General features: G+C 36.5%; 1 protein-coding gene across 1 annotated transcript in view; it reads right to left on the reverse strand.

The window, feature by feature from the left end:
* Positions 399–25,211, reverse strand: part of ANKRD28 (ankyrin repeat domain 28) — a 68,656-nt gene continuing 43,843 nt past the window's right edge. The window contains exons 9-28 of the mRNA XM_021389026.1: positions 24,090–24,168; positions 23,550–23,664; positions 23,039–23,121; positions 21,437–21,500; positions 20,073–20,141; positions 18,401–18,541; positions 14,835–14,946; positions 14,154–14,180; positions 13,329–13,403; positions 11,933–12,134; positions 10,774–10,861; positions 10,038–10,155; positions 9,204–9,423; positions 8,008–8,095; positions 7,828–7,911; positions 7,169–7,314; positions 6,909–6,991; positions 6,687–6,769; positions 3,718–3,809; positions 399–1,355 (exon numbers count right to left, since the gene is read on the reverse strand). Of these exons, the coding sequence (XP_021244701.1) occupies positions 1,069–1,355; positions 3,718–3,809; positions 6,687–6,769; positions 6,909–6,991; positions 7,169–7,314; positions 7,828–7,911; positions 8,008–8,095; positions 9,204–9,423; positions 10,038–10,155; positions 10,774–10,861; positions 11,933–12,134; positions 13,329–13,403; positions 14,154–14,180; positions 14,835–14,946; positions 18,401–18,541; positions 20,073–20,141; positions 21,437–21,500; positions 23,039–23,121; positions 23,550–23,664; positions 24,090–24,168 (2,256 nt within the window). The 3' untranslated portion in view covers positions 399–1,068. The remainder of the gene's footprint in view (positions 1,356–3,717; positions 3,810–6,686; positions 6,770–6,908; positions 6,992–7,168; positions 7,315–7,827; positions 7,912–8,007; positions 8,096–9,203; positions 9,424–10,037; positions 10,156–10,773; positions 10,862–11,932; positions 12,135–13,328; positions 13,404–14,153; positions 14,181–14,834; positions 14,947–18,400; positions 18,542–20,072; positions 20,142–21,436; positions 21,501–23,038; positions 23,122–23,549; positions 23,665–24,089; positions 24,169–25,211) is intronic.

The following is a 25,211-nucleotide window of genomic DNA, read 5'->3' on the forward strand; positions in this document are numbered from 1 at the left end:
TAACTCCAGGATTCAAAAAAAAAAAGTGATAGGGATATACAGTTTGAACTTTACGTACAATTTTTCAATGTAAGGAAGCGGACAAATGGTTGAAAAGAACTCAGTCACAACGGGGTTACCCAGACATTTCCATTCTTTTTATGCACTTTTATAGTTTTCAACTTACATTATTTTAAATTAAAAATCTCAATTCAAACCACCGAAGCTAAAAAGTCTAAAACTGTGCAACAATGACTGCTTCCCTCCCCCATCTCCCACCCTTCCCGTGTTTATTACACTGTACATTTTTCACCCTGACTTCACCTTGTTAGCTGGTTTAGTTTTTAGTATTAGAAAAGTATGACAAGTTCCATTTCCACGTTGTCTAAAAGAAAAAGAAAACAAAACTTAAAAATACGTCTGCTTTCTTTCATGGTACATTTAATAGTGTCGGAAGGCTTTTAGATGGTAAACAACAACAAAAAAAATCAACACTTAAAACCAAATCTAAGCTTCTTTCCCAGAAGTAATCAAGGTTTGGTTAAAACAACTTCTCAAAGAATCTATTCCAGTTTTCACAAAAAGGTATTTAATTAAAAAAAAAAATCTTTTAAGTTATTTGGTCCTTTGGCAATTTGCAGCACAAACAATGCCTACTGTACCAAACGCATTTATTGCCTTCAAAATGATTTTCGTTTTATTGACAATATTTCAATCTAGCATCCTCTGTGTCGTACAACAGTGTCGTTCATTTACATCAAGGAGGGTGCCCAGTCTGCAGAAGTTACTCCCGGCACCGGAAACAGAATGGTAGAACAGTTAAATAAAGCAGTTCTGACATTCTTTAATTTTTTTGCCACGGGTTCCAAGAATTGATTCAAGAATTTCTGTTTCTTCTGCAAAATATGCTCTTAAAAATCCTTCTAGAGTCTCATGGATTTTTTTTTTAATATGCAACCACAATAAAAAGCGTCTTCTAAAGGTCTGTCCTCTTTTTGTATTCAAATTCCAACAGCTTTTTTCAAAAGCACAAATGTGACGACCTTCCTGCGTTAGGGGGTCACTCCTGAGCCCTACAAAATGCAGTGTTCAATAGGTCTCAGAATCTGAGTCATTGAGTTCGTCTTCTTCTGTATATGGGTAGCCATCCTCCCTGCCAATGTTGTTGAAAGTACAGTAAGAGCTATGATCACTCCTCATGATTGGCAAGGAATCGAAGGTGACCGTTTTAGAGGTGTTGGTGTAATGATTAATGGCATTGAATGTAAGGGAAGGTAATGTGCTGCTTGATGAAACAGGCATCATCGTGGCCAGGATGAGCGCGAGGCAATCAGCCACGTCCTTGTTGGGTGCACAGGCCAAAGCTGGTGTGTAACCTGGAAGCCAAGAAAAACAAAATGATAAGGTACCAGGGCCTCTGAAAGCATGTCATCTTTCAGCTGCAAAAACATTTCGTATTACTTAGTTCCACGCTGTTTAAAAAAAAAAAACACAAAATTAAACACATCTTACGTTGTTTGTGGGTTTTTTGTTTGTTTGTTTTTACAGCTTTCAGTTGCAAAACCATCCCAGAAGTCAGTGTTCTTCAGAACAGAGATGTCAGGGTATTTTAAACAGCCAGAAAAGCCTTGTTCTGGAAATAGTGAGCAGGTCAACTGACCAAGGGGACAGAACTGAGTACGCTCACCAGAGAGTCACTGCAGAAACTACAGCACATGGGAGTATTTCTTCACCCAGAAGTGTCCCTATGGCTGTTCACTGCAGACAGCATGAGCACAACCGCAGGAGACAGCTAATCCTGCTGAGCAGGCAGACTGATGGCCATGCACATTTGAGAGCCTGGAGTCCCACACTACTCCCAGTTCACAGCATCCAGGTTTACAGGCACTTGTTTGCATTTAATAATGCATGGCTTTATGATAAGCCACACAATGGGCTTCTATCCACACACTCGGAGGCGTGGAAAATGAGACAATGCCCATTTTACCAGTAAGTGTTGCAACTACTAAGGAATCACCTTTATTGCAGAAACAATCCAGGTCAGGTTTTAGGACGTGGTTCAGAAATGATTACGATGAGGTTAAACCACACTGTACAATTGCACAGAATTTCTAAACAGATAGGCCCCTGACGGAAATTCACTGTGGCTAGAACATAAGGAAACAACAAGCAAGGGACAGTCTGGACAGCTCAGAGTCAACAGTGACGGTCTGCAGAAGCAATGGAAGAAGTTGGCACTTTAGGCGTGTAAGACAATACTCATACACCTCTGGAACAGAGCATCTCACTTCATGTAAAAAATAAAACTGAAGGTCAACAAAAAGATGAACTCATTTGTTTCTGTTAAAAAAACACCTCTAAAACCCAGAACTTACACTAACATTCAATTTTAGACCTTGAGCTTCCATAACTAGGAATGAAATACCATATTGTTATGCTTTCCCTTGCTCTCTCTCAGCTCAAAGTATTCATCACTTTGTCTACACTGCACTTGGAGCTGGGACATCCACCTGAGATATTCACTATGAATACTCTCAAGGCTGCTTGAGATTTTACGAGCAATGTAATTGCTGTTAGAAAGAAACGCTAAGAACCACAAAGAGGAGCTAGATCAGGCAGCACTCGAGAGTTGCTTTAAATTTAAAATATTAGCAGATTTAAAGAGAAGTGCAAATGTTAGTTAGATCCCCTGGTTGCCAGAGAACCGTGACTTCTGTACAAATAACTGTTATGTCAAAGATCCACCCTAGCACGGCACTGACGGGCTGCAACATGAGGAGCTCACAAAAAATACAAATGATGTCTCCAGTTGGCACACTTGTGATGAGAAGCTAACACTCAAAAACAAGATGTTTTCTCAGCTTTTCATTCTAGGGAGTTTCATTTAGCAGTTACCCTTTACCCTATTTTAGGGGAGGAATGATCCTTAAATCAGCCATGTCAATTTAAGCAGTGCAATTTGAGAAGCCCTGTAAAAAGGAGAGTCACAGCAAACATCAAGAGAGGACAAGCTTTCCAAAGTGGAAATCTAATTAGAACTATTAATCAGGCGCATCCTTTCTGGACAAAAGAGACCAAAAGCCCCACAGAAACGTAACGAAACACGAAAACAACCACCAAACACCCCCGCCCCCCCGCCCCCAAAGCAGCTTCTGCTTTTAGTTACAAGGCATATTGGAGTCATAGATTTTGTATGTGAAAATATGGAAATAAGAAGTCAGTAGGTCTCATGCACTTTTTTCCTTACAAGGTGTGGGATTTATTCTGAGATTTTTCTAATTCCATTACCTTTTTCTTACTCATATGTGACAGAAAGCTCTCATGAGCCAGAAGCCTGAGACCCAGTAACTGAGATCTGTAATTCATTCTCGCTTTTAAAAGCTAACACTGATACATCTATCCCAGACAAAACGGGTGGCCATTCCATCCAGCTTAACAACTGAACATTTTACTTTACTTTGAGCATTATGTTTTTCTGTTTCCAGTACACCAGAGCCAGCGTATTCACAGCATATACATTATCAGACCGTAAATTTAAACCAAACATTTCTATACCATGAGCTGCATTGTTCTGAAAACTTTCTTTCCCCTCCGCTAAAATGGCCCGTTACCAACATACCTCTTTTTCTATGAGGGAACCTACTGGAAGGTTCCCATGGAATTTCCACATGGTTATTGTGTTCCAGTGAGTTAAGTTTAAAAGCAGAGCTGCTTATGGGGAAACAAATTCATTCTTACCATTTTCATCCACAGCAAGTACACTTGCTCCCTTTCCTAAGAGTTCTTGAACTACAACTGTTAGTCCATTTCGAGCAGCGACGTGCAGAGGTCTGTGAAGACAAACAACGTGGTATATAAACCTTAGAACAAAATACACCACACAAGACAGATAGGCTGCATCAAGTTAAATGATTACTGACATATTTCTACTTGTATGTTATTTACACATTACCCAAATATAGGAGATACAAAACCAAGATGGGAAAAATTAGCAAAATTATTTTCTTGCTGCAGAGAAACTACACATTAATAGTGCTGTATTTTTTTTTTTAATGGAAGCTGCTGGAAATGATGTGCCTGCTGCTGGAAATGATGTGAACTTTATCACAATAAAAAAAATCAGAGTTACCCATATCTTCCTGTTAATAAATCCTTCACTGAACAGTTTTAATAGACCATGTCACATCTGAGATCTACTGTGTCACTGGAAATAATCATTAGAATACAAATATCAGTACATTATTTTATTGCATACAAATGCTTTCCATGCTTTCAAGAGATGCAGAAGCATTTCATCAATCTGCCTTCCAGAAACCACTACATTCCTTTGTGACTAGAGATGAAAAATTTAGAACATATAAAGCAAGGAGAAAAAGAAAATACTTTTGAAAACCTCAGACTATTAACCATCTCTTGTGTGGTGTCTTCGTGTGTCCAGGAAAGTGTAACTTTACCTCAACTACTCTAATTATACCTTTCTCAAATGCAATAGTTTGTCAGAATCGATTCCCACCGGTTTAAAGAAATCCTGCCACCACTCAGCAGGAAACAATAACCAGCTTCCTTCCGCTCTGCTTTCTATTGCTCTTCATTTGTTTTGAGGTTCTTACAATTGTCTGCATTAACTGTGAACTCTATTGTGATTTGAAAGCCAGTGAAATGTAGAAGGCAAACACAGGAGAAGCTGTATCTATGGTGCTTATGCTGAAGTATTAAAATTCAAGAACAAATGCACAACACAGATACAATGAAAGATGTAAAAAAACATTTTAATATAGTGCCAACAACTGCTCATCTTGCCACTATGCAGGAAGGATGTTGTTTATGATGAAAGCTGTTTAGGTTAAAGCCAATTTAGTTACTGAATAACATTTGCTCCACCAGTAATATTTTGAACAGCTGCTGAAACGTACGCAAATATTTTATGGAGGTGCAAATATACACCTGATTTTCCCCACAACATCTGCTCATCAGACCAGATGAGCCAAGGCACATGGTGGAGCTAGATGAGCCTGTGGTAGCACACTTTCCCACTTGTGCTCCCTTCTCCTTTTTGCTTTTTTTTGTCCCTAGATCTTCCTGTTCAAGCCAGAATGGGGGCAGTCAATCCCCTTCCTGCTTCCTGGATATTTCACGCTAAGGCGCACCACAGTGCACAATGAAAGTGGAGGAAGGAGTCTTACTGTCTTAACTCTTTGGTTCAAGCAGATCTCTGAAAATCGTTGGTAAAACCATAGGGGTTTGAACATGACAGATTCCAGAAGGGATGCAAGGCCAGAGAAATGTGCAAGTTACTTGGAAGTTTTGTTGTTTATTCTAAACAAAGCTGGTGAGGGGTCTGGAGCACAGGCCTTATGAGGAGCAGCTGAGGGAGCTGGGATTGTTCAGTCTGGGGAAGAGAAGGCTCAGGGGAGACCTTATCACTCTATAACTACCTGAAGGGAGGTTGTAGTGAGCTGGGGCTCAGCCTCTTCTCTCTTGTAACTAGTGACAGGATGAGGGGGAATGGCCTCAAGCTGCATCAGGGGAGATTTAGGCTGGACATTAGGAAATACTACTTTTCTGAAAGAGTGGTCAGCTGCTGGAACGGGCTTGCCCAGGGAGGTGGCGGAGTCACCGTCCCAGGAGGTGTTCAAGAAACGTTTAGATATAGAGTTGAGAGACATGGTTTAGTGGGGTTATTGGTGGTAGGTGGATGGTTGGACTAGGTGATCTTGTGGGTCTTTTCCAACCTAGCTAATTCTATGATTCTACAATTCTAAATGGTCTGTGCGACAACGTTATTAAAGCAATCTAAGAATTCATGTGTATAACTTAGCTACATACCAGGTGTCAAATATTGCCTACAACACAAATTCATTCTTTAAAAGTAAAAAAAGAATGCAGAAGAGTTATTTTAGTAGCTCATTCTGAAATACATTCCACAGTATGACTTACACATTCTAAGCTCTCCCTATAATTGCGCTAACAAAACAGGCTTAATTCTACTTGATGGCAGATCTTCAGGAAGCATTGAAAATACTGAAGGTGGTCAGGCACGGAACAGCATTCTCAGGGCAGTGGTCACAGCCCCAACCTGCTGGAGTTGAAGGAGCATTTGGACAACGCTCTCAGACATAGGTTTTGAATTTTGGGTGGTTCTTCGTGTAGCTTGGAGTTGGACTGGATGATCCATCCTTGTGGGTCCCTTCCAACTTGGGATATTGAGAATATAATGTAGAATGATAGAATAATATTGAACAGAAAATAAAGTCTTTCATCTCAGTAATAAATATATTTTACTAACAGAAAGCATGCTGAATAATACAAGCACACTTAGCTAAGTTTCAATTGCTAGCTATGAGGAAAAAAATCTTAATTTGCCTCCAATGAACAGAATTTTGATTGAAAAATTAAATAATTTGTAAAACAAATATATTAGTTTACAGATAATCTCAGTGGAGTGCAATAATCTCATGTAGGATTCCCTAAATAACAATTCTTTAAGATTTATTTCTCATCCTTTTCACTCAGCTAAAACTAGAAGTTAAAGTTTGAACAACACACCTTCTCAATTCAGGGTGGTTCGGCTCCTGGTATTAGGCAATTCAAACAAAATTCAACCGATTTAGGAAGAAAAATCCCCCCAAATATTTCCCTTTATAAGAAAGTTTTAGCAGAAACACACCAAAATGTAATCTGGAAAAACACTCTCTGCTGATACATACGTTTGCAAGGCTGCATTGGTGGCATTGATGAGGTTTCTGTCCGTAATCTTCTCCAGTATTAACAAGGCACTAGTTTCATGACCCTTAATACAGAACAAACATTTGTCACATAACAAATAATCTTCAAAAAAAGCTTTGAATGCCTTTCCAAAATAGTAAGTTCTTATTTGCAAACAATGCTTGATAACACAAAGCTCCGGTGAGGTCAGACTATGCACGCACCTTGCTGCAAGCCAGATGGAGTGCTGTGTTCTTACACCTGTCTTGCAAAGTCAGGTCAGCCTTAGCACTGCTAACCAGCACCTCTGCAGGAAGTAAAGGTTTGCATTAACTGAAAGCACAGTCTGTAAAGTTGTAAGAGTTTACATTTGTGCAAAATGAAAATGTTATTTCTCCAAAACATATCCACAATAATAAAACTGATAAGGCAACTTTATCTGTGCCAAGATCAAAACACTTAACAACAGAAATGGATACTTTACCAACAGTATTCGTCTGTCCGTTTTCTGCAGCCATCATTAAAGGTGTTTTCCCAGAAGCATCTACAGCATTTACTTGAGCATTGTGACTGAGTAGAAGCTGTAGACACTCAACATGATCCGTAAAAGCTGCTGCGTGAAGAGGAGTCCTGAAACAGATCATGCGGTGACGCTCAGCTGCGCCTCCTACTTTTATACAGAGACACACTGACTGTGATCAGACCTGACTGTAGGTACAAAGACTGGGCAGTCATTCCCATTAATCCGTTGGGATCAGTAACATTAAGAGTTGTGACTGGTGCCTTCAAGAAATCACCTTCAGGTTTCAAATACATATCTCTGTTATCTGTGTAGTTCATAGTACAGGTACAACTTAATTCAGAGAAAAAAGTATGCATAAAATAATACCCATGAAGGGATGCAATTTTAACCATGCCTACACGACAAAAAGCCAATTTAGGTTTACTGAATCAGAACTAGATTTAAAAGAAATCTCAATTTTTTGCTTATTCAGAATTTAAAACAATCCTCAGAAATACAAAAGAGATAAGTAGGAATTAATCTAAGTAGCCATAAAAAAATACACAAACAGCAACAATAGAATTTAGCAGAGTCAATGCAGCCTCTACATACATTCTTCCATCATGCATATGCACTCTTACCTTCCCTTTGAATCTGTTGAATTTACAATACCAGCACCTAATGTATCAATTAACATTTCTGCAGCACCTTCATTGTCATTTATCCTACAAAGAATCAAACAAGCTGTTATTTACAGAATGATAAATCTTTTGTTAAATACTGTGATGAAGTAGATAAAGAATAATTTTGCTTTTCCTTACACAGCACAATGCAATGGACTGAACAAATTTCCTTCCATTTTCTGGAAAACTTCTTGTTCCAAGAGGAGCTCTACACAACTGTCATGACCTAAAGCAAGTGTAAAGACAGGTGTTAAAAAAAGAAAAGGGAAAAGATGTACTTATGATTTAGAACAAATATTTACCTAAATTAGATTAAGCAATATTTTAAGTTTTGAAATAGTTTTAAAGAATTAATAACTTCTATCCCAGTATTAGCAATTAGATGTATTTTAACCGTCTACCCATTTGATAGAGAAGTTTTGCATTGAAAAGAATAAGTGCTTGCCAGGAGAAACAAAGTACGAGAGTGTGAAAACCTGATACCAAACACTTCATCATTCTGTAACTGATGAACACCATTTTTTCCAAGCCTATGAGAATAAAATGAACAATGGAATATTTTATATATATACCCAGAAGCATCTGGGTACTTCTTTACACCCAGAAGCTATTTCAACTACAATTTAACTTTGCTTTGTTAAGTTACAAAGATGTTTCCTACATAGGGAGTTCAAAGCCATTTGTACGTAAACTTCATTTTGTCACTTGTCTTCACTAACTACAGTCAACGTGAAGTCAAGTTTGAAGAACACATACATGACTGACTGCAGAACATAATAAAATGTAAACATTTTTATTAGTCAAAATGAAAGTTGTCCATAAATGGCTAGCACCTCCACAAATATGTTAGTAGTAGAGTCAGTTCTCATTAATTAAATGATTTCCAGGTCCTGACATAAATATAACACTGCATCCAGCAACGTTAATGCATTGTTTTGTTCTTCAGCTTTTCCCTCTAACTGTTGACTCCCTTGGCAGTTACATCTACATTCTGACATTTAACTTCAGATTCCAGATATATGATACATGATTTTAAGCAATACAGTGGCAACACTTAATTCACTGAACAAGAAGATTTGCAAATATGTGATGATTACTCTTCTAGAAGTACCAAAAATAAATGACATGACAGCCTTGTACATTTTCACCTCCAAAATGCCCAACATAATAATAAACATCTTATCTCCTTGGCTCATTTGATTCTCAATTTTTATTTCATTGTTGAATACTTAATTGAGATTCAGAAAGCTTTAGTAGTACAGGAAATCCTTTGTGAGACACTATGCCTACAGAGAGATACATCACCCTCCCCCCCAGCACACTGTCATGTTTACCATTATAACAGGCCCAGTGCAGTGATGTATAGCCATGATTGTCTGCTATTGCAGGTATTGCATCCACAGATGTAGCTGACTGCAAGAGAGCTCCTAGAACACCTATATGTCCACAGGCAGCTGACAAATGTATAGGGGTTCGCCCCCTACAGTCTCGTAATAAGGACTTAGCACCATGTTGAAGTAGTGCTTCTACACATTCCTCATGCCCAGTAACTGCCTGAGAGAAAGAGATGAAATAACAAGTTTGCAAATATTCATGTAGTGTCCAGGTGCATAACTAAGCTAAGAACACTGCAGGCAATGTCTAAAATTTTTAAGTAACAATAAAATAAGCACAGTTACTGTATTTAATGTTTGGAAACAGCCACTCTGTTGGAAAAATAGCAATGTAACTTTTATATTCATGACAGGATAATTTCTTGGAATAATACTGAATGAAATACTCATCTCTAGGGCTAGTTCAGTTATCTTAACTGGCAAAGATTAAAAAAAACAACAAAAAAAACAGAAAACCCAAACCTATTTGGCATTCATCACAATTTTCTTCCATCCATTAACACGCTCCCCACCCCATGACAAGAAGTTGTACTTTGGGTCTTCTGCAGCCAACAACTTACAGCAACATTAAGAGCCTCAGGAAATCCAACAGAATTTTGAGGTTAAGTAGCAAACAAGCAACAGCTAGCCTTGAAAGGAACTAAAAAGACGATTTAAAGCTAAGACTGCCATTATGAAAAATAATAAGGAATTCATCAGTGCTACAAACTAAGCCTATATTTTAACTCAGTTATCTTTAATACTGGAGAAGACAGAAAGGAAATATTCTCTTACCCCTCTGTGTAATGCTGTCCTTCCCCACTTATCTTTGGCATCTACATTTGCTCCTTTGTTAAGAAGTGAATATACACAGTCCGTGTGCCCATTGAGAACTGACAACATCAGAGGAGTTCTACACAGAGAGGGAAATTAAAGTGTAGTTTACATGGAAATTTAACAGACTGTGCTCAGCTGAAATATAAAAAAACCTCTGTACACACACACACACACACACACAATGATCACCCAGATCAGGCTACCCAAGCTCATGTCCAAGCCGCTTTTGAAGATGTTCACGGAGACTACACAACATTTTTGGGCAGCTCTGCCTGTGCTCTGTCACCCTCACAGTAAAGAAGTGCTTCCTGATGTTCAGATGGAACTTTCTGCATTTCAGTTCGTGCCTGCTGCCTCTTATCCTGGCAACGGGCACTACTGAAGAGCACTGAAAATTCAGACTATCAATGAGCTTCTCAAGCACTACCTTCATTCCAAGAATGCCAGGAGATTCAAGAAAAGTAATTTATTTCCACTAATTCTGAATTCCTGATTAAAGTATACCCAATTGAACAAGATATTTTTCACTGCCAAAGCTGCTTATTCCAAACTACGCACTCTCATTTGTCTTAGTTCAAATATCACTTCTTTTGAAAGCAATGAACTAAAAACCAATGAAAAATAGTATTTATTTCTCCCCTTTTATAAAATGAAGTTATTTGTGAATATTACAATGTGTATTTCTAAAACTTACTGTCCATTTCCATCTTGAATGTCCACTGCATTCTGTGGCTCTGCATTTCCTATCAATAGTCGCAAACATTCAGAGTGACCATTTGTAGCTGTAAAACATCATCAAAATACCAGTTTTACAAGAATTGTCTTCAAGTATGCAGCTGAAACAGAACAGTAACTTGCTCATACTGATGCTCAATAGTTTGAGAAGCCAGTGTACAGTTTTATGACTGATATAATTGATATTAAAAACAAAAAATATGAACGCTCAATGATTTCAGATACAAGGTATCCTCAATTATATAGTGTTACACAGAATCAATTGGAACTGTCAGTTCCCAACAGGTGTTCAACATACAAATGGGGTTGCACACATTAGCTGTAAGAGTATATGCTTACATATTGTCCACAAGAAGGAACAATTAAATAGCACAGCTTTTACCTGTGCCTTAAAACAAGCAAACACATACAGCAACAATCACACATGGAATTTGTTAGCAAGTGTAGCCATGTAGCTCCTAACAACGTCAATTCAAATATGCCTATTTTCAAAGACATGAAAAAAAAAAGAATAAAGCATGACTGCCAGACTTCAAGTTTATAGATGATTTCTTGGAAAGGCAGTAAGAAAATATTGCAGAGGTTTGATGTTATTTGAAAATATGCACTAAGGAGTGATTTCAAAACATGGGAGAAACAAAACAGTTTTCAAGTCTCTTCTCAAACTGATAGAACTATTTTACTGCCAGGACAGGCAACACAAATCATGTATCTAAATTTGGGCTATGTGAAAGATGAGGAGAGAAACAAGAACATATCATTGACACCTCTCAGTACAATTAGCCTTAGGACAGGGCTGTAACTAAACGATCTTAAGTCCTTTCCAACCCAAACCATCCCACACACCCTTTTAGAGAGTAGCACAGAACAGCAATCCACAAACAACCCACTGAAATGATTTATGAGGTTAATACAGGTTTCTACCTCTAAGTGCTTTGTTACCCTTAGTAATATAGTCTATACCTATAGGTATATAAAGATCTAGAGGTCTTAAGTCTTAACCTGAAAGTCATCATCCAATCCTAAGCACCATTTCTTAGAACATAAAGAGACTTCCAAAGATGAAGGAAGATCCACTTCAAAAGCCAAAATTTTAGAGTTTGTCAGTTAGCACAAACCTGCTGCATGTATTGGGGTTCTCTTTACAACATAATCTTTCACCAAGATTGATGCTCCCTGATTAATGAGCACATCTACACATTCGACATGTCCCTTGAAGGCAGCAAGATCCAGTGGCGTCCTTCCATTATTATTCCTCACATCAAGGTCTAGTAGCGACTGTACCAGCACTTCCAGAGCTTGATGGTGGCCATGGTAGGCCTAAGAGAACAAGAAAATACTTCAGTTTTCCCAGGATAACATAAATGAAACAGCGAAGATAGTATTTTTATTTTTACATACAGTAGAGCTCCTGATGCAGCATATAAATCATTACAAAACAGTTACAACTAATTTCAAAAACCTTCAAGCAGGAAAGTTGGTGCTTTTTCATGACATTCTTTAAATAAGCAACAACGTATTTTCATAAAATTTCCCTGCCTCCAATTTGCAAAACCATCAGAATTCTGAATACTGCATGTTTCATTCTTTATACTAAAGTTATATCATCCTCAGACTATTTCAAGTGACAAACGTGCAAACATAACTAATGCCTATGAGGTTTTCAATAAAACATTTAAAAAAAAGTGTAAAATTCTGTAGGTAAGAAATACAGTACGGTTAGCTACCATAATTGGTAAAAATAGAAGGGACTTAGAAAATGAAACAGCAAAAGATAAGAATGGATAAAACAAAACAGAAAATATTCTGTAGTTATGTGTCAAGACAAGTATCAAAGTAAGTAATGAAAATTACCACTACAACTACGGTTTTATATCTTCCATAGTAAAATCTGAACTTCTCATAGATGTGAAACCCCTGTTCCCATACAAAACTCATTTCCAGGAACAGTCTCTTTAACTGCTTTCATTTACCAGTATGAGATTACTTTTCCCTTTGCCATAAATATAGCAATATACATACTACATGAGACCTAGGCTATTTTCAGAAAGTACATTGAGGTTTTTCCACTGCTAGAAGTCCAATGAAAAGAATAAAGTTACATATTGAGCTGTTTCTCAGTTCCCAACTTCTCAACGGTTTCAACAGATTCGCTCTTCTCCTACTGTCTTTGCAAATTTTTAAGTATTAAAGATGAATATTTCTCATAATAAATGATGGAAAAAAATATTATTTGCAGAAGAACATTTCATAGAAGTTTAATTAATAACTTTAACATAAATCTTAGTTGTAAGATTCATAGTGAAGGCTGTTCCACAGAGCAAATTTCAAGAGAAAGGCAAAAATTGTCCTGTATAGCTCATTCAGGAGGATTATGCATTGTACTTTCAGGTTTATTTTATTGGCCCGCTTAAAAACAAAAAAACCCACCAAAACCAAAACCGGAATGAATCAAAACTATGTCAGCAACTGCTTGCAACTAGAGGTCTCCTCACTGACTACTGAAATACTTACAGCTAAATGCAGTGGACTTATAGGCGCTCTGTTGTCCGAATCGTTCAGCATGTCAGTACCTGATGTTTCCATTAGCTTAACAGAGAAAGTCTGAGTGAGTACAAAAACTCATCACCTTTAAAAACATTGAGCAATAATTGCTACTTTCCAGTATGCACAGATTAAAAAAATAGAATATCAGAAAAAAATAAAGGGCTACAGTTTCCTCAAGAATTCTAGATTCATTTCAATCTTTTAACAGCTTTGAACTGCAATTACTGCAACCCCTCCCCCAAATTCATCTCCTGAAGTTGTTTAATTTTGCGTAATAGTGCAATAATCAAATCAGAAATGAGTGTAAAAATAAGCTATTTCCCAAGCAATCGTATGAAATGAAACAGATGACATGCATACGAAGGGAAGTTCAGGACAGGCAAGAAGAACAATTGCAAGGAATAAAATGCATATACATTCCTATTTGGTGCTTTCAAAAGTTTTTCAAGTTTTAATCCTGGATCTTTTTCATGACTGTACTTAGTTTTTCATGGTAGCAGAATCCAGACAAAATGTTTGAAGAACACCCAATACATTCAGATCACTAAGTTTCTACAACCACAATTTTATAGCAGTCATACAAAAGTTTAAGTCAACTCATGGCTTAAAAATATTTTTCCATTTTGCAATGCAGAATAACAATTAAATCTACACTGCAACTGAAATTAAATAGTGCATCCAGGCACTGAAGAAATGTTTGAGTAAGTCTAACAATAAGGAGCAGAATTATTAAAATGACATGTTCTCTTTTCCTACATAGTACTTTAAAAGTGAGAAATCATACACACTTACAACATCCAGAGGCGTTTCACTTGCAATCTGCAATTAAAAACATTCAGAATGTTTATTTTAATACATTTTAATATAAAAGTACAATCTGCATAAAAGTATTAAGTTGTACAACACAGAGCAGACAAAATTATCTCCTACCACGTAAGATACACGTCTTTGCAAAGGGATCCATCAGAAACTAACCAGAGGCCCTGCTGTCTAAAATTGGATTGTAAGGCCATTAGTTTACTCTAACTATGCAAACTATTTTAAGGCACCCTTACTTGCCAGGTTTTCCCTGCATTTTAATTTACTCATTCTGATGAAATCTGTTAAATTTCTTAACACTCCTCTGGAAGGTACCTGTAATTATTTTACTTCAGCCGTAAAGAAAAAACTTAACAGGGTACTCTAAATTAAAAAAAAAAAACAATGGAAAACTAACATTACGTATCCTCAACCAGCATTACTGCTCCATCTCAGAACATGCTATCTTTTTACGCCAGCATCTACCACCTTAGCTCTCCATCTTGCCTCTATTTTAAGAGTACCAAGCGTTTAAATATTTATTCTCACAGGGACTGAAAACCACTAACAACCTAAGCTAATGTGAAGAATGAAGGTGGAGGAATGCCCTGGCCTTTGCATCGCGCTCTATGAGAAGAGCTGTTACCTCTTCCACCTGCAATAAGGTTTTCTTACCAATTCAAGACACAAGCGATGACCATAAGCAGCAGAATAATGAACTGCATTGTATCCTTGTTTGTCTCGGATCCCCGGATTGGCATCATTTCTTAGCAAGTATTCCAGGCACCTGTTTAAATTGAAATATGGAACCATATCTCTAAATGTGGAATTTCAAGTTTACAGTAAGTGATAAATCATTCCAATTCAACTGGAAAATAGAATGCTGCAAATAAGATTAGTAATTTAATATGCAGAATTGGCTGGGACTAAAGAACACCTAACTGAGTACACTGAGTGCTATGGTCAATCATGAAGTTTCCAAAATCTGAAAGAATCCTTCTCTGTGTACATCCAGAACCTTCTGAATCATGATTTGGCTACAACGAATGTTCCATGGCTATTTTCCTCCTAGATAATACACTTGCTGATACTTTCGTTAACATAAATGATCACTATTCTTGTATTTTATACAATATATCAGTATGTTTTTCTGCACCTAATATGGAAGGAAAAGAACAGCTGAGTTCTTCAGAATCTATAGTCCAATAGATCCACACAGACTCTATTCCACTACCAGACACTAATGTATTGATTTATATATATGCACACTCTAAACACAGTTGATGACACACTCATATCCTACCAGTCCTTCCTCTTGTAACTTGAGGTTGTAAGGCAGAGCACGATCAGCAGTTTCAAGCACTGACACTCAAGCCAGGAGGATGAAAAATGGGATATTGATGTCAGCTCCCTCTCTTAAAGAGCTAGTACTATTTTTTGTTAAGAAGGACTCCACACATGAACAGTACATGATTCCTACCCGTTCATAATTTCACATGGTTCACTATGTAACCAAAGTTTTGCAGAGCTTAAAAACAAGGAACACGGATGGCCTTATCCACCCAAATTTCTACACTTTTGTCCTTTGTGAATTTGTTCATGCACAGAAAACTCATCGTGCTCTGTAAGAAGTGAAGTTTTCTAAAAGTTCTCTAGTAGCATTCTAACAAATAAAAACCAAATCAATAGTTTTACTGTTTCTCCACATTCAGAAAGACTTAACTTTGCATCTGTTGAATACTTGAGTGCCTTCAAAAGGCCTCTCAAACAGGAGATAAATCAAAATTTCTGAGAGCCCTAATAAATCTAACTTATTTCCCATTTATTTGGTGGTGTACTATAAAATAATTTTAATATGTAGAAAGATCATGTTTCTTCCCCTAACATGCTGCTTAATTTGCTTTAGTCTGTGACCATCTTTCTCTAATAATGTCAAAGTAAGGCTTACTGGTGTACATTCCAGATCCGAAGCATTTGCAGACAGGAACAAACAGGAAAATAATTTTCAACAAAAACATCCTTGTCTCTAAATTTGGTCTCTAAAGAATCTGAACAAAGACCATAAAAACACACTTAAATATACTTGGAATTTCCATATACTTGTAGATCACTTCCTGACATTTTTCCCAGGCTTTGTATTCCAAATCAGTGATCGTTTTTAGCTGAATTCTTATTTTGAATATGAGCTGAGCAGCACTGGCTTTCCAGCTGTTACTAATCATCTTGCTGCATCAACATGAAAAGCTTCTCCCTCGGGCCATTCTGCTCTGTAGTCTGTCTTGCAGAGAGCCAACTGTTAGTCAGAACAGTAACACACTGCATGGCTTCTCAAGACAATGTTTTGAGTTATCTCCTCCAGCTCTGCAATACTGCCATTATAATTTGCAACTGCCCCTTTTATAAGGCAGGCAGAAAAAATGATGCCATTTGAAGAACTACTGCAGTTTTCTCAGCAACTGTGAAGCTAAAATTAACCTTAGCTCAACATGTGACAGAGGCTGGTTTAGCAATAGGGAGCAGTATATTAGTTTAAGGATCAATATATTAGTTTAGCAACAGGAATCAATGAGTGCTAGTTCTAAAACTTTCCAGTTTAGCTGCACTCGGTGTGTGAGCTGCCTTGCTTTTCTCAACACTCCTGCTTCACAGGAGCACTGGAGTCACAACAGGCTACTTCTATCTTTGCGTGCACCGGGTGCAAGGACTTCTTCCTCGGATTTCACATATATTGTTTTGGGTTATAGTGTGCTAAGATAGAAAGCTGCTCATTATGCTGTAACAAGCAATCGAAATTTGCCCAATTGTGGAAGAACAGCTAAAAGTCATCCTAAAGTCACTGTGATGAATCTGATGGTGGAAAAACGAGGAGAAAGTAAGTGGTCTAAGACCACCAGAGGCCAATACCACGCATGCCCAGACATTAGCATATATTAATGAGTTTTGAGGAAAAATGAATACGTATGCCAATGTTTTGCGTATATATGTCTTAACTGTTTACATGTAGAACCTGAACTCAGAGAGCACACCTGATTTGTCAAGTCACCTGGTATGCATCGTGAGGAATAAAGGAATGCTGCTTTCTCATTCCGCACTGGAGTCAGAGAGCTTTCTTCCCAGATTTTGGATAACACATGTAAGAGCACAGTTAAAGAAGTACTATCTCAACAAATTCCAGAAGAAATGGAATGCATTTGTAAAAAAACATAATACAATTTTCTTATGAAATTTGTCCTTACATAAAAAAGGCATTTACTTTAAATGTGAGTTACGTGGCCCTGAAAGTATTCCTTATTTATCCTTCAGAATCCCATCTGCAAGTTACATGCCTCATTCCAATGGCTACCTCATGTTTTAAAAACAGCTGTACTCAAGATGATACAGTATCAAAAAGCATTACTTTCCAGGAAAGTGTTGCTGTATGCATTTGAATTGGGATGCTGTGCACTGGTCTGTTTTGACCTCTGTGTGAATGTGCACACACAGAAGAGACTCTCTCCTTTAAGTCTGTTACATACACAGTATCTGACACTCAACAAACCTCATCTATTTTGTGCTATCCGCGTAAGCTTCATGTGTATGCATTGAAGTAATTTCAAATTATGGTAAGTACAACCATTAGTTGCAAAACTAACACAAAAGGCATTTATGGATTTATGAAGGTTTTGGATGCTTTTAGTTCATAAAAGTTTAACGACACAAAATTTTATGATAACAAGACAGTGGTAATGCTAAACATGAATAGTTTAACCAAATCCTAAATGGATAAAGTGGTCTCATTTAAATGCCTGGTTCATCTTTATCGTGACATAGGCCTACTACTATTCAGAGATTAGTTTTACAGAATATTTCTAACTACACAGATGTTTGGGCAACGTGAAGAACCCTCCACAAAACACACCACTGTTGGTCAAAATTTGATCTTACAGTAAACTGACCCTGCTGGTTACGGCCGTCAGAAAGTTACAGGACAACATTTACTCAACCACTACTACACAGCAGGTAGGGATCAAAAACTCTGCTCACCGTTAGGACATCTGCATTACAGAATGTAATAAAAAAACTACAACACATTCACTTTTCTCAAAAATATCTTATGCACAATGAACAAGTCACTGCCAGTTTCAACCTTTTAAAAAATATAAAAGATGCGTTCAGCAAAGCTGAAGGCAGAACACACCCAGAAGTCCCAGCTCAGATGTTTCTAAGGATAATGTCTGAAGGACAAAGCGTGCCACACTTACTTTCCATCTGTGTCTGATGCAGCTGCATAGTGCAGAGGTGTACAACCCCTCTCATCAAGGTCGTTCACACTAGCTCCAGATCCCACAAGGGCAAACAGGCACTGATAATTACAATTGGCAGCAGCATAATGGAGTGGAGTTCTTTAGTACACATTTGAATAAAAAGTACAATGGTAAATAACAACAAAATAATACTAGAGAGACAGAAAATGCAAACGAAAATGAAACTTAAATCCTCCTTTCCCTTTTTAGCAAATACTTGAGGTGAAGAGTGCAAAAATACAATATTAAAAATTATCTTCTAGAGGTCATTTAACAGTGCAGACCATCTAGGAGACATATCTGTCAGCCAGCACATACACACACTGTGTTATGAGAAGTTCTATATGAATTTTCTTGTCTAAACATATAGAGGAAAATAGTTTACATTAGACATTATTTTTGGTTAAATAAGAAATTTCAAGCTACACGAAAAATATGGACAAATTCAAGAATTGCACAGCAACTAAACAAAGTCAAAATACAACAGTTAGGAAGTCAATATTTTCTGCAAAAATATATTTTTAGGTAATAGAGGCATGCAGTATTTTTAACTACGCTGACATATGACAGGTATCGTTAAAGAAAAATTTTTCAAACGTACATTGTTTTCTTGTAACAAAATTATGACATATTGCCATATTAATATTGATGAATCATGTCAAGGGAAATTTATTTCATCTTCAGTTCTCAAAATAAAGCAGTTTAGCACCACAACAATAAAGAATTCCAGTTTCTCTTTATAAAAACTGATTGCTACTACAATTTTTCCAATTTTCAGGCTAGAAGACACTTCAAAGTGTTCTAATTCTCTCCTTTAAATTTATCTTTTTCCAATTTTCTCAAATTTTAACTATTTTAATATTTTTCATCCATGAAAATAATTGTTTTGCGTAACACGCAAGTTAAAACAAAACTATCAATGACAGAAGTTGTGAAAGATGATTGTTGCTTTCTCAGGAAAGAAAAGAAGAATTCAAAGCAAAATACAACTTCATATCCTTAACATTTCCCTCATGTGCTACTCCTGCCACTCATATCCTGAGAAATCTGATTTTCCAGGATGTGAATGGCAGCAGTAGTGCATGAGTAATGCAGTGATTTCAGGATGCGATGTGAGATTTTGCACAAGTAGCGATCACGTAATCTGAACTTAAATAATTCTACACTAAAAATAGAAATTAACGTAAATCCAACAAGTTCTGAGCACAAACAAGGAAAGGAATAGTACTAGATGAATATAATGAGAGGAAGATGAGGAAGTTACAATAAAACTTCAGTTAACAAAAGGAAAACCCTTCAGAAATAGTAACAAACGTATAGATTGGCATATTATTTGGAAAACATTGCTAATGTCCTTGAATAAGTGAAATATTAACTCATTAGATCCATGTTCTAAGAAGCGAAGGCTCGTAACATTGCAGCTGAGTACGTAATGCACTCTAAGAACAAGACTGAACACCTACTAAAAATAAATCTGCAACTTCCTATAACATGTGCTGAAATGTACTTTATAAGGGACATAATTTTTTAAAAGCACGTAAACTGAAATGCACAGGTTTGCCCACAAAGCAATATGCATTTTATAACTCTTTAGAAACCCTTCAAAATATACAATTCTAAAATCTCTTACCTCCCAAATCTGTCCTTTTTGTTGAAGTCTGCACCAGTGTTCAGAAGAAGATTTAGGCACTCCAAATTCCTATTAAATTAATGCAATATTGCTTGTGATTGCAGATTACAGTTTCTTAACATTGGCCTTTATAACTGCCAGAACTGCTACAAATACATCTTAGATGATATTCTTATTACAACTGAACTATATGAAAACTTTTGGAAAGTGTATTTTCTATGAATTTGTATATGTAATATACATTTCACAGTTGCAGAACCAAACCAGAAAAGAACAAATTATTTCATGACCACATACAGAAACTGTATTGATATCAAATGGCATGCATAAAGGGCATGGACGTTGACTCTTTTAATAGGAGCCTCAATTCTTAAAAAAAATAAAATAAAAATGATACCCGAAGAACACATGATTTTTGCTACCAGGATTCCAGCACAGAAACAAGTTTTTAAGGTATGTATTTGAAGCTCAATTTTAAGTTGTAATGTAATACAGATATTTTACTTAAGCAATTCATTTTCAATACAATATGATCACCATAACAGATGTAAAACACTGCCTCTTTACACAAAACCTTACTAAGTTTTCTAAATTGGAGATGAATGAGGGAATGAGTCACAAATCACATGTTTTTATATGGACAGACAGCATTTTAACCTTAACCAATTGTAACAAGAATGTACCTATCAAGTAACTTTTCACTGAGAATGATTATTTAGCAGTATTACTTAAATAACATTGAAATAGAAAATGAAAATATCATTATAATGGAGTTTTTGTGTCCCACAAAGTGTATCATGAGATTTATTACCCAATTCTTCCAGGCAATTTTGAGTAGCTGCTATAGATAACCTACAATACAATAACAATAATCAATATAGATCACAATTCAAGTGATGAACAAGTAGTTCTGACCACTTTATCCTTCTAAACTCTGGAATTTAATTATGGCTTATAATTTCACTTGATTGATCTTTTATTTATGGATATGGTAAAAACATATTTCCCAAAGTTGCTGTTCTTCACCTCATGTCCTACAGTGATCTAGCAGGGCACGACATCTTTGCAATTGTATCATCACCCATGGGAAATTAAAATAAAATCCAGTTCATCCCGAAGCATAAACCTAAGATAAAGCTGATGATACCTGGACACTGCACTCCAGTAATTACTTATAGAACTGAGTATTTAAATAATTTTCATTGCTTGTAGATGGAATCCATCTTGAAATTATTTTCACATTTACATAATTCCAAGGGGAGAGCATAGGAGAAATGCAAAGAAGAAAGAATAATAAAAAAAAGGAATGATCAGCAATTAAAAAATGAACGCTAAAAATAAAAGCATGAATGCTTTTTACATACCCTCCAGCTGCAGCTGCATGAAGACAAGTTCTGCCAAAGTCATCTGCTGTGTCTATGTCAAAACCTACAAATCAAGTATTTGTAAAGCAGTTATGCAACACAGGCTTTCACAAAACTGTTCTCATCTACCCTGAAGAGAAATGCTTGCAAAGCAAACTCAGCAGCTACTTGCTCAAAAGCACTGAAGCACTTAAAGCACTATTCATTTGAAACTAATTCTTGTTATCTGCAGTGTTTTGAAAAACACATTCAAATAAAATTGAAAAGGAAAAAGTAAAACAATTTGCAGCATTGAGGTAAGAAGCTATGTTCTTCCTTACCTTATTTAACTGCTAGTATTTCTCTGTAATTTAGTACTGAACATAATATTCATGAAATCAATAGGAAAACTTAATAAGCTAGAACTTCAAATGTTCTGCAAATAATTTTTATTGTTTTTCTTTCTAAAATAAAGAGGGAGGTATCAGCACTACCAAGAAAAGAAAGATTGTCCTTAAGCCATGCATTATTAAATAACTAAAATCCGATTGGTCAAACTTATCTTTGTTGTTAAAATAGGTAACAAAAGAAAAAGCTGCAGTAGGAAAGGTAAAGTCTACACAGTCAAATAAAACAAACTGTATCTCAATGTCTCCGCCCAATTATCTTATATTCAGGACAATCCCTCCTCTTCTCTTCCAAATGAGGGGATTTTTTTTAAATAATTGACACCAATCAGCACACACACACAAGTTTCTACTCACAAACTCAGAGCTCCCTGATTCTTAGCCTGTTGTGCTGCAAATAAGGAATTTATAAAGGCTGCACCTGAATTACATGTCACAAAGTAACATAAGTATGGAAAAAATTAGCAAGGGCACAAACTCTCTCCTCTGGGAGGTATCAGCTACAGAAAAAAACCCACAAAACTGACTTCTGTTTTAAATGACCTCACAAAAATCAGCATGAGATCCACACAGACAGAAGGAGTAATAAATCAGAGCAACTGACACTACTTTCCGTCTTAACCAGAACTTGGGCTGAATCTATGCTCACTCAGAATTGTTTCATGTAAATAAGACTTCCTTGGCTCCATTCCACGTGCTCACCTTCAACTTATTTTTAAGCAAGAAGTTGCATTAACAATAAAACACCAATGCAAGTTTCTAAATGAGCAGTCATAGAGTCTTCAGAGCTATCGGGTTGCCTGCTACAGGAACAGACAGGAATAAACCAACCTGTACGAAACTAAAGACATCACAGGAGGGACATGAAGGATGCTGGATAAAGTAATTAGAACATTAGCCTTTCTTCTTGAAGTCATAGTATAGCCTCGACTAGTTATTCCACCGCTTTGGCCAACTTAAAACAATATTTTAGAAGTTATAGAGACACTATTTCAATGTGGATTTTTTTTTGGTGGAAAGAAATTACTTCTGTATAAGTTTAGATTCACTTTTTCTACAGACTGTCCATTAAAACAAACAAAACACACACTGTTCCCAGGCTACTAGTAAACTGTAAAGATTTCTGTGTATTACTAAATTAAGACTTTATTAAAAGTTATTATATGGAATAAAAATTAATTATAAAGCCACTATAAGATTTTAAAGAGCATCCTACCTGATGAAAGGAGCTTTCTGCAGCAGTCCGAAAATCCACTTAATGCTGCCAAATGGAGAGGAAACATCCCATGTATACCCCGCCTAAGATACACCATAATCAGGTATCACAGTTTCATTACAATTGAAATAAAACAAACATGACTGTGTCAACGTGAATATGCACGGCTTGCTCACCAAACTATCTAATTAAAATACTAAGCCATAGGAAAACTCACATATTAAATGCTTTCTTACTAGGCAGGATGTACTAATTCAGTGCAACAGTCTATTAGAACTTCCAGAGCTTTTATTCCAAATATATTACTTTACAGAGAAAAAAAAACATTTCCTTTTTGTGCAGGTTGTGATGTATTGTGCAGATACTTAAAAGCACAGTACAGGATAATACAGAAAGTATTTCCCATTTCAAGTTGTAGGCAATATGAAAGAAATCCTGCTAGATTTGTTAGTCTAATAAACACAATTCTGAATTCTCTCAGCTTGCACTCATGTCAGCAAATGTTACCTACTTTGCAGTGTCAGCACCACTCGTAATCAGAGTGTTGATTAATAGCTCATGGCCATATCTAGCTGCTATGTGCAAAGGAGTATTTCCATTCTTATCTTCACAGTCTATTTCAGCTCCTATAATATAAAAAGTAATTATTAACTAAGAATACACATTGGCATACAGATACTTTTGTTAGAAAAAGAGCACTGGATAATTTCAGCAACATTAATAGCTGTCCAGTAATAACTGCTCTGAATTTAGTATTAACTACGAGCAACATGGAGAGAAGCACTATCTACTAATACGGGACAAATGTTCTGCAACTTTGGTTACGGAAGACAAATTAGCTCTTCCAGTATTCTGAAAAATAAACAGCTCTTCAAAGCAACTTGTCAAACTTTACAGGCACATATACCAGACTCCACCACCATTAACCCAACTACTACTGGACAACAGACAGGAAAAAGACTTTCAGTATGCTGCTGTCAGTACAAAGAAGGAAAATAAATGAAATACTGGAAAGATGATGACAGAACTACTCCTTCCAACTTTTTTTTACCATTTTGAATGATGGTTTGAGATCTTGAAAATCTACCGTGGATTGCTGTCATGTGCAAAGGTGTTTTCCCATCTTTACTCTGCAAGACAAAAAAAAAAGTTTGCTTATGGCCAGCAAAAATAATCCATCAGACCTGACCTCTGCTCCCTCCTTTAAATTCTTCCTGTGCTATTCTGAAAGATGGATGCTGGCAGTTAAAAGTCAGCATGACATGAAAAACTCTACAAAAGAGGTGCTCTTAATCCCTCTTTCAGCTCTGAGTGACAACTCACTGATGCCCTTTCACTCACAATTACGCCTTTACGATAATCGCTCTCAAGGGGATGATGACAGCACACAATGTTAACAACAAGCCTATACCCAATTCTCCCCCTACCCAAGTCTAAAATAACACAATGCTTCTTTACATAAAATTTGTTTCTTGAAAGAAAACAGCTGTATTTACTATGGATGTTTACACATTAAAAAGCTCATATGTTCCACCAGAATTCCTATAAAATGATACTTGTAAGTAATTTATCATAAAAAAGTAATACTTAGGTAGAAGTATTCAATCATAATAGGTATTATACATTTGAAACACACACCAAACACGCACTTAAGTCATTCACCCAGTAAATATGCTCTTCAGGTAGGCCAACAACAATGCATAAGGGACTAGCAATTTTAAACAGCACAATCTAAACGCACTTCGAAAAACAGGTTTTTTTCTGTTATTATTTCTTTAGGGTAACTTTTTTTCCTGTACTTTATCACAGGTAATGGGAAAGCTTTAATGCAGAATTTTTACAAATGCACACAAAAATTGCAAATATGACACTCAGAAAATAAAAGCATTTTTGGATGCAAATGCATAGTGCATCTTTACATTTTAAACAATGGCTTTGAAGAATAGAAAATGTTCAAAGAAGTCGAAGTTAAAAAAAAGTGACAGATGGGAGGGAGAACACAAAATATGAACAGATGTATTGTCATAGTTCGCTGCTGTGCAAAACCACCTTCCCATCTTTACTCTTCCTTTGGAACCAATTGACAAAGCCTCTAAAGACATATGTGTTACTGAAAATCTGCTACGGATTGTTTCAGATGGACTTGGACATGGAATTTTCAGCAACATCACTG

Source organism: Numida meleagris, chromosome 2 (assembly GCF_002078875.1).
Source record: "Numida meleagris isolate 19003 breed g44 Domestic line chromosome 2, NumMel1.0, whole genome shotgun sequence".
Lineage (NCBI taxonomy): Eukaryota > Metazoa > Chordata > Aves > Galliformes > Numididae > Numida > Numida meleagris.